The sequence below is a fragment of the Brassica rapa genome, unplaced genomic scaffold, assembly GCF_000309985.2.
Source record: "Brassica rapa cultivar Chiifu-401-42 unplaced genomic scaffold, CAAS_Brap_v3.01 Scaffold0656, whole genome shotgun sequence".
NCBI lineage: Eukaryota > Viridiplantae > Streptophyta > Magnoliopsida > Brassicales > Brassicaceae > Brassica > Brassica rapa.
The window spans coordinates 48,308-58,506 of NW_022610596.1; the positions used below are offsets into that span (position 1 = coordinate 48,308).

The 10,199-nt window shown below is 41.5% G+C and overlaps 1 protein-coding gene and 1 non-coding gene across 2 annotated transcripts; one reads left to right on the forward strand and one right to left on the reverse strand.

Moving 5' to 3' along the window:
• Nucleotides 1-1,978: 1,978 nt before the first annotated feature.
• Nucleotides 1,979-7,006, reverse strand: LOC117130701. The gene is made up of 2 exons (XM_033283422.1): nucleotides 3,114-7,006; nucleotides 1,979-2,953 (listed from the first exon to the last, which is right to left on the reverse strand). The coding sequence occupies exon 1, from the start codon at nucleotides 6,170-6,172 to the stop codon at nucleotides 3,887-3,889; it is 2,286 nt and encodes a 761-aa protein (XP_033139313.1). The 5' UTR covers nucleotides 6,173-7,006; the 3' UTR covers nucleotides 1,979-2,953; nucleotides 3,114-3,886.
• A 667-nt stretch (nucleotides 7,007-7,673) lies between these two features.
• On the forward strand, nucleotides 7,674-7,779 carry LOC117130702. The gene has a single exon (XR_004453998.1). It is a non-coding gene; the product is annotated as a small nucleolar RNA R71 (small nucleolar RNA).
• The last annotated feature ends 2,420 nt before the right edge of the window (nucleotides 7,780-10,199 follow it).

The window sequence follows — 10,199 nt, forward strand, 5'->3', positions numbered from 1 at the left end:
ATTCCTATAGGTACCTATTTGTTCCATGCATGATATGTTAGAGCTCAACCGCTTAACTCAGTGATCTGCTGTCGCATGTTTCACTGGTTAACTCGCTAGATCTCGTGTCTCAACGGTTAGTATGTTGACAACGAAAGAGTGTCGATCGATGGTCCTATAGGGACATCGACCGATACACCTTTGCCTACGTCGACCGATAGTCAGTTGAGGACCTCGATCGACGGGTTCTAGCCAGATCTATGAACAAGATTATTTGCCCTATTAGAATGCTAAATTGGCGGTTAGCCCTCTCTAACAATCCTAATATGATAGAGTATGCAATCCTATGATCAAGTTCTAGTTAATTATTCTAAAAAAAGCAATGAATACAAATCTATCATGAATATCACAACAAGGCAGATCTATAGTGTTTGGGGCTAATCCCACAAACCTATCTGACCCTGGATCTAACAGGTAGATCTACTCAGACATGAAAACAGAAGTCATAGATGAATAGATATAAAACTGAAATGCAATAGATCAATAAAACCAAAGGAGTTCCAGGAGGACTCTGATAGGATTTCCTCCCTTCTCTCCTCTAAGAGAAACAATGAAACAGAAAGCGTAAAGTCTTGAAAGCGTAAAGAAGTGGTAGCCGTCAACAGTGGCTTAGAAATGACATAAATAGGGTTTTTGGTCGTCCAAGGGCATTTTGGTAAATTATGGCTTCTTGGCTTCACGCAGTCATAAAATATACAAGGCCCACGATCTGGGATCTCCATCGATCGACGTGCAGAGTGCTGCATCGATCGACGTGGCTTCCTCTTCTCAGCAGCTTCCTCTCGCGAGGCAGACTGACCACTCTTCAGTAAAACGGGCATAACTTCTGCTACAGGATGCTGATTGACCTGAGACCGGTGGTATTGGAAACCTAACTCAAAGCTCTCTATTGTGGAAAAATATGGGCTCAATCTAACGGTTGAAAGGTTGCCATCCATAGCTAAACATCTGACGCGTCTGTGCAACTATGCACCTCCAAAGTCTCCAAAAGACTCCAAAATCACCATATTTCTCCTAAACGTCCCTGAACCTGAAAATACTCTAAATAGACTCCAAAACATAATAATTGTATCTTAAAACACTTTAAAACACTTATAGACCATGACTAAAAATGGGTAAAATATATGGTCTATCAACTCCCCCAGCCTTACCTTTTTGCTTGTCCTCAAGCAAAACAGACGGACAGTCTCTCTGAAAGAGGTTTTGAAAACAGCAGGGACTCACATGATTTAAAACTTAGAATCATCACATCTACAATATTGCAATCCATATCTAAGAAGTCCTAATCACAGAAGCACATTATACAATATCCTAGCTTAGCAACCAAATTCACCTAGCCAACATCTTAGCAAATCATGTCTGACATTCCCCTCTACCAACCTCATTTCTTAACATAAATAAATGTGTATGCTTTACCTTGGGAGTATCGATCACAAGACACATGGACTCTTACCCCAACAGGTATCTGAGTAAACAGGTAGTCTTGTTCTGGTTTCTTTTACTCTATATCTCCCTTCTCTGAATCCTTTTTATCTCAATTCCAATGAACAAAGATGCTGATGCAGTCCATCTTATTCACCTTCTTTTCGATGTTTTATTTATTTTATGATTATTTTTTTTTCTTTTTCTTTTCTTGAAAAAGTGTAGGCGAATAGTGGGGTCATCGGTAATGTACCTACCCCTCACTTCCAACAATGTGTGATCATTCTATTAGAGTAGAATAATGGGGTCATCGGTAATGTACCTACCCCTCTAAACCGCAAGAAATCATCTCAATCTTTTATTTTATTTTATTAGGATGCCAAAGGGAGGAGAGAAGGAAACCAAAATCACTCAGACTTTTACCTTTCAGACCTGAAGGAGGAATCCGATCCAGTGTATACCAAGCCCCAAGACAAGCAGTTAAGTCAAATTAGGTTGGAGGTCAGCTTCGGTTCCTTCAAACAATCTCAGCAAGTGTGAACATAGTTGACAGGTTGATCCACTTTAGTATCTTCAGTACTATCTGCAATCAGTAAGTCTAGAATGGTGCTAAAGAGTGGTTAGATAACAAGCATGAATCTAATAAGTTCATTATCCCCTTCTTGACTCAATAAAAACAGTTTTGAAAATATTTTAAATAATACTCATAAAGGTAGATAAACGTTAGTAATCCCCCCAGACTTAAATTACACTGTCCCCAGTGTAACACAGTCGGTGGTAAGGTGAAAATCATAAAGTAGAAGTACAAAATTTAACAAGTAAGAACGATAACCTGCTCAGTATCGATCGATACAATGGAGTGACAATCGATCGTTGTTGATGAAGCATTGTCGATCGATATCGAGATGGTCTCATCGGTCAATGATCTGAGTAATCGTCTACATGGATCAGTGTTTTTTTTTTTTTTCATAACTAAAACACAATATCAGTAGAACCTCCCCCAGACTTAGATAACGCTGTGACCAGTGTATATCCAATCGGAGTTATGGTGTAAATAAATCATAAGTACTCAATTTAACAAGTTAAAATGATATACCTGACCGGAATGGATGTCGATTGATGTAAACGTGGAAGATGTAGCAATGCCGATCGATATCGACTTGTTCTCGTCGGTCGATATCATGGCAATCGTTTACTAGGGTCCCTATTCTAAACATCTAACTAAAACCTAATATTAATGTAACCTCCCCCAGGCTTAAATAACATTGTGACCAATGTTATTCAGCCTAAGATCGGTGGGAGAATAAATCATACGGACAATATTTAACAAGGAAGAACAATATACCTAACTTTGATGTGAATATTGACCAACACAGTTAAGTGGCGATCGATACCCTTGATACTCTGTCGATCGATGTTAGCTAGCCATCGTCGATTTCTATGAAACTCGTCTTCCTCGGATCTTTTCCTTGTACCTAACATAAATAAAACACTAAAAGTCTAAAAGTTAGTAATATATAACTAATAAAACCAATTAACTAATAATAATAATTTTTTTTTCGATGAACAGTAACTCCCGATTTTCTGCTACAGTGTCGGTCGATGTTGCTGCTAATGTGTTTGTTACAGTACCGTCGTTACTGTTCACACACTTTTTTTTTAACCTGAAATCATTAGAAAACAAGAAAAATCAGTAATAAATGAAAATTAAACCATATATAAAACAAACCTAACAATGGGTTGCCTCCCATTCAGCGCTTAATTTTAGTCATTAGCTTGACTTCTGGAGATCTGATTAAGTCCGGATAAGAATGAGAACTTGCTCCAAACCAAGTCTCAATGTCTACTCTTTGAAGCTTTATCATTTTTGTATGAAAGCCTCCTCCATAGACCCTTCTCCTTTGTCTATCATTTCAACAATAAGGAGTGCTCTAAGTTTTGCATATGGATGTGAGAAGCATGTGCTGCGCACTCTTGATTTTCTGATACTATCTGAAAAGTAAGGAGTTAATGGTAATTGAGAACCTCCTTTGGTTCGTTTCCGCTTCTTCCAATTTCTCCCCTTCTTTCCCACAGACTTGTGTAATCTCACTCTGGACTTCCTGGCATCATCTGAGAAGTGAGGAATCAATGATATCTGAGAACCTTCATTGATTCTCTTTTTCTTCTTCCAGTTCCTCCACTTCTTTTCCCTAGACTTGTCTGAATGCATGGTGGTATCTCCATACAAAATATTTCCACACAATTCATACTCATTCTGCTCTGATTCGCATCTGGTGTCGATCGATGGTATCTGACCGGTATCGATCGATGATGAAATGATAGTGTCAATCCATTTTGTTCTGTTGATGTCGCTCGATGGTATTTCTGCTGGGCAGTTATCTACTACATCTCTAAATCGCAGCCCTCTTTGAGAAGCTTCTACTTACTTATTATCATCAAATACTCCACCATAGGAACTTAACTCCATACTTTTATCTGGTGGGATAGGAGATTCAGCTTCAAACACTTCATATGGAACAACAAACTTCACAGGATCATGTATCCTCTTCTCTCTTTTGCAAATCCCAACAGCTTCTTCTTCGCATAGAGGTGGTCTTAGATTTTCAGGGACAGCAAGGTGTGAGGCTCCAGACGTGTGTTCTTTTCCTCCAACCAGTTCTGGTTCAATCATGTATCCTGATAGTTCATCCAAACATGGGTGTCGATCGATGCAATCGGGTGGGTATCGAGCGATACAGTCGGGTGTATGTTGATTGATGTTAGACGGCAACTGTAGATCGATGTCGTAGGGTGGGTGTCGATCGATCTCATCAGGTTTATGTCGGTCGATGTCGTCAGGCTTTAAGGAACTTTCCAGACCTTTTCCCGAAGCGGGCTGATCATCAAGCTTCTGCCGAAGCCATTCTTCCAACTCCAGAAAGTCTTTCAGAGTGACTTTGTCTACATCTGAGGTAAGATCACAGCTTGATTCATTGATGCTCTCCTGTGTCGAGTTTGCAATGTCCTGAGGACAACTCGATCTTTCAGGGATTTCAAGTGGAATCGATCGATGACAAAAGTCTGTGTCGATCATTTCTGAGGTACTGGGGTCGATCGACGATGAGGTGGGGGGGACGATAGATGTTATGGTAAGGGTGTCGATCGATGATGAGCTCGTGTCACTAATATCAGCTACTTCTACTGTGCTCAGCTTTTCAGACTCATGTTGCTCATCATCCTCCACCATATATTCCAGCATATGCCTTATCTCAATCTCTAGATTTGCTGCAGCATCATAGAGAAATTTGTTGAGGAAGGCGTATCTGATGTCATTCCAGGTAGTGAGAGATCCTGGTGGTAGCTTCTTCAACCAATGAGCTGCATCCCCAGCAAGAGAGTATGAGAATAATTTGCATAAATAGTAGTCTTCAGAGACTCCATTGCATTTGATGGTCGATGCTAGATCTACAAATGTCTCCAAGTGGCTAGTGGGATCTTCATGAGGAAAACCATGGAAAGAATGTTGACCCACAAGAGAGATATATGCAGGGTGCAGCTCAAGGACAGTATTCTGAAGTGCTGAACGACGCAATGCAGAACTTTTAGCATAAGCATCCTCAGGACTGTTATTGTCTCTAATTGCCTTCGGTCGTCCACTCCTAACATAAACAGTGGTAGTATCAGGGATTGTAGATGGTATCGATCGATGACAAATATTTGTATCGATCGTTTCTGAAGTGCGGATATCGATCGATTCTGAGTTACTACTGTCGATCGATGCTGAAGTCGGATCTTTTTTATCAGCTTCTTCTACTTTGCTCTGCTCTCCTGATACATGATATTCATCATCATGGTTGACCAGTTCGTCCTTCTGCTTACTCTCATCTGCATGGTGAACCTGAATGTCTGGCTGCTCGACATGAGTGGTCGGGATTCCAATATCTTCATCCTGCTCGCTATAGGCAAAATCCATAATCTGACTAATACTAATCTGACTAAGACTAGTGATTATTCCTTTCTTGTGATCTTCAATCATCTTGTCCACCATGTAATCAAACCTTTTACTTCGAGTTGCTACAGCTTCGCTAAAAAATTTACCTAGGAAGGCGCCTTTGATGTCTTCCCAGCAGGTTAGAGATCTTGGCTGCAGCTTACTGAACCAGCTAAAAGCATCTCCAGAGATAGTATAAGGGACAATCTTGCAGAGTATGAGGTCTTCAGATATTTGTTTCTTCTTACGCCTTGAAACTAGACCCTCAAGCTCTTCGATGTGGTTTCTGGGATTTTCATGAGGAAGACCTCGGAAAATATCCTCACTTCCCCAATTATAACATTGGCTTGTCAGATCAAAGGTATTCATCTCAGCAACAGCAATTACATCAGGGATTTCATTACCGTCTGCATTAATCAATTGTCCTGTGCGGCTGCAAGGGCGACCTTCTTCGTCTCGCCAAATACCTTTCTTGTCGATATTAAGTATGAGCGCTTCGACCTTCTCTGTCTCTCCGTAAGTGGTGTTCGTCATCAGAGGAATAATGTTTCGATGAACAGTGTCACGATGAACAGTATTCAGATGAACAGTATCGCGATGAACAATGTTCAGATGAACAGTGTCAAGCGACAGAATATGAACAGTGTCGATCGACGGAAGATGAATAGTGTCGACCAACACAAGATGAACAGTGTCGATCGATGGAACATGAACAGTGTCGATCAGCGGAATATGCATAGTGTCAACTGACACGGGATGAACAGTGTCGATCAGCAGAAGATGAATAGTGTCGACCGACACGGGATGAACAGTGTCGATCGACGGGACATGAATAGTGTTGACTGACACGTTATGAACAGTGTTGATCGGCGGAAGATGAATAGTGTCGACCGACACGGGATGAACAATGTCGATCGAAGGGATATGAATAGTGTCGACTGACACGTTATGAACAGTGTCGATCGACAGGAGATAAATAGTGTCGCGATGAATAGTATCGTGATGAACAGTGTTAAGATGAACAGTATCGATCGACGAGACATGAATAGTGTCGATCGATGGAATTTGAATAGTGTCGATCGACGGTAGGTAAATAGTGTGGCAATGAATAGTATCGCGATGAACAGTACTAGGATGCAAATTATTCACACTACTATGAGTTATGTGGCTAGAAACTTGAAGAACAAAGGCTGATGATAAAGACAACCACAAGAAAATGCCACTTTAGGGATCACCAATGGTTGGCTCAACCGATCGATCGATTTTATCATAGAAAGGGGAGGGTGGGTGAGGATGCTTAGCTGTGAATTCTTCATGAGTTTTAGAATTCGAACCACATTGCAATCAGTCGATTCAGTAGACGAAGTCGATCGATGACTGGAGTAATCCGTCCATCGATCTTCGTCATGGTCTGTCGATCGATGTGAGTTCATCGACATCGGTCGACACCATTGGGATCCGCCGAGACTCATGGAGCTTTCGATTTCGAAGTTTCCTTCCTCAAGCGTTTCATTTCTCACCACTTGCCAGAAATCATCATCTATGATGGCATTTACGTGGTGTTTCCCTTTGTCGGCTCTTGCCTTTCTAGCGAAAGCTTCTTGCCTCTTTATAGTCTCGCCCGTCGGAATTACTTGCGTTTCAAGTTTTCTCACCTGAGTCCCTAAGGTCTCGATTTTGGTGTTCAGATTGTTGTAGGCGGAGTCTATTTTACCGTTGAAATCTACGGTGATTTGTTGTTTTACCAACAGTACTCGATCAAGCATCTCTTCGATCTTGCTTTCTTGAGTCTAGGGTGGTAGATTCTGGTAATAAGAGTTTGAGTAGCTCTTGCTGTTGTTGAAGGGTTTTTGAAATTGTGAACTATGGTTACTTCTTTGACCATTTCCAAAGAAGTTTCTGTTTCCGCCCTCGTTTCCATATTTCTGGAATCAGGTACCTCCGATGTAGTTCACATTCCCTTCTCCTTCCGTATCTGCTACTTCTCCTTCAGCTGAACAGACTTGCTTCCTACGAAGCTCGTGCACCACATCTAACTTAGCTCTTACTTCTTCCATCTGTTCCTTCCCGTTCAGAGTCAGTGTTTTTGGTGCTGCTGCTTTTAGCAAGGTTTTCGATAAGTCTCACAGCTTCCAACGGATTCCGAGTAGTGAAGTTTCCTTCACTCGCCGTATCAAGAGCCATTTGATACTGTAAGGCGAGTCCTCGGAAGAAAGTGCTTAACAGCTGCACTTCGTTAAATCCGTGGTGTGGACAGTCTCGTTGGAAGAACCTAAATCTAATCCACGCATCTTTGAAGGACTCTCCAGCCTTCTGCGAGAATGTGGAAATTTTGTTCCGAAGTTCTTCAGTGCGCGTCTCATCGAAGAAGTTTCGTAAGAAAGCATTCTTGATGTCGGCCCAGGATGTTAGAGATCATGTGGGTTGCTGCCTAAGCCAGTACATCGCTTCTCCATTCAGCGTGTATCTGAAGAGCTTGCACAGCTGGTAATCTTCAAGGACTCCTTCCATCCGAATAGCAGCAATTAGATCCTCGAACCATTCCAGATGGTCCATAGGATGCTCGTGCGGTAACCCAGAGTAGGGTATCTGCGACACGAGAGTGTAGTATTGAGGCTTCAGCTCGAAATTCTGCTTCTGGATCTCCGGAAGTCGAATAGCTGATCTGTTGGAATAGTACTCATCTGGGCGATTGTAGTCGGCCAGTGGTTTCGATCGAGCGTCCTCGTCTACAGGTTGAGCAGCTCCTGTAGCATCAGCATCAGGGATTACAGTCCCCTGAGCATCTATTTTCTGACCTGTTGCATTACGCAGATGACCGGCCTGGTCATACAGGTTTCCGTTCTCGTCCTGTGTTAGAGTAATAATGTTTACCATTTTTGACGACACGGTATCAATCGACATACGCGGTGTAGTATCGATCGTTGTCGAACGTTTGGGATCGATCGACGATGACGGTCTGGGTCGGTTGACAGTTGGTTGTGCGTATCGATCGACGACGAAGTTGTTGCGTCGAGCGATGTGGAACGTTGACCTCTACGGATGGTGTGTTCCAAATGAGCAGGATCGTCTGAGAACAGCAAGTGTTTCTCCTTGTTTCTTCTGGTACCGCTGGGCATGCACCTGAAAAGACAAGAAAAAGATTATTAGAAAGGGGGTAGAGAAAAGAATAAGAATCAATAAAACTAAATCTAATGGCGATCAAAGCTCCCCGGCAACGGCGCCAAATTTGATACCACTCAAATTACCCTAAGGAGTGTTACTCTCATCAAAAGAGGTTCAGATGTAGTACTTAGGGATCGAATTCACAAGGAGCTAGGGAACAATTAAATCTAGTGTTTATTAATTCTAAAGGTTGCAAATGTTTAAATGAAATATCAATAGTAACAAGTGAGTAAATGATAAATGTAACTTGGTTGGAAATGATATTAGATGCAGGGCCACTATTCAGGTGTTGGAGATTATAATACCTATAGATGCCTAACTGTTGCATGCATGATATATTAGAGCTCAATCGCTTAACTCAGTGATCAGCTGTCGCATGTATCACTGGTTAACTGACAAGATCTCGTGTCTCAACGGTTAGTATGTCGACAACAAGAGAGTGTCGATCGATGGTCTATTAAGACGTCGACCGATACACCTTTGCCAACATCGATCGATTGTCAGTTGAGGGCATCGATCGACGGGTTCTAGCCAGGCCTATGCGCGAATATGATATGCCCTACTAAGATACTAAATTGGCGGTTAGCCCTCTCTAGCAGTCCTAGTATGATAGATAGATGTCAGGATGGGATAACAAGGTTGCTTGAGTATGCAATCCTATGATCAAGTTCTAGTTAGCAAGGCTAAAACAAGCAATGAATACAAATCTATCATGAATATCACAACAAGGCAGATCTATAGTTTGGGACTAATCCCACAAACCTATCTGAACCCTGGATCTAATAATTGAACTACTTAGACATAGCAAAGCAATTCATAACAATAAAGAAATAGAAACTCATAGTATAGATGAAAAGAAATGATAACAAGGAGTTCCAATCACAAGTGATCTTCTCTCCAAAACTTGTAACAAAAGGTCTCTACCCAAAAAGCTCTTTTATGCCGTCAAAACACTTAGGCAGTATATAATCTACTAGGTCAAAAACTCGTCAGGGAATTTTGGTAATTTGGCTTGGCATTGGGTTTTAAGTCTGCTGAATCCAAAATGTCGCGTGTCTGATGTCTCGACATCGATCGATGGTACTTGTGTACATCGTTCGATATTAATCTTCATCTGTCGAGGCATCTCCTGGTATCGATCGATAGCACTGATGCGCATCAACCGATTGTTCTTCCTCTCGTCGAGCTCTGCGTGGTCAGCTCGGGTGAAATGTCTTTTAAGCTCCAAAATGCTCCAAAGTCATAGCTTTACTCCAAAATTCACCTGAACCTGAAAACATACCTAGAAGAGTAGAAAACATAGATATATATATATATATATATATATATAGTAAAACACCTATATACCATGGATGAAAACAGGTCAAATCCAAGGTATATCATTCTTAGAACATAAATAAACCTCGGACAATATACTTATAGAAAGATATGAACCTGCCTACCGTATCCTAAGTCATTCAACCAACCACCCCTTGACTTAGAATCAGATAGACAGTCCAGAATAGATAAACAGATACACGAACAATTCGGATCGTCCCGAAGACCAATCCGTCCAACCGGATGGAATCTAGGTGCGACCGGCCTAGTTGAAGTCTGGCTC

What these genes read in the sequence shown, in the direction of transcription:
- LOC117130701 (XM_033283422.1), bottom strand. Translation starts at nt 6,172, where the DNA reads ATGCATATTCCGCTGATCGACACTGTTCATGTTCCATCGATCGACACT.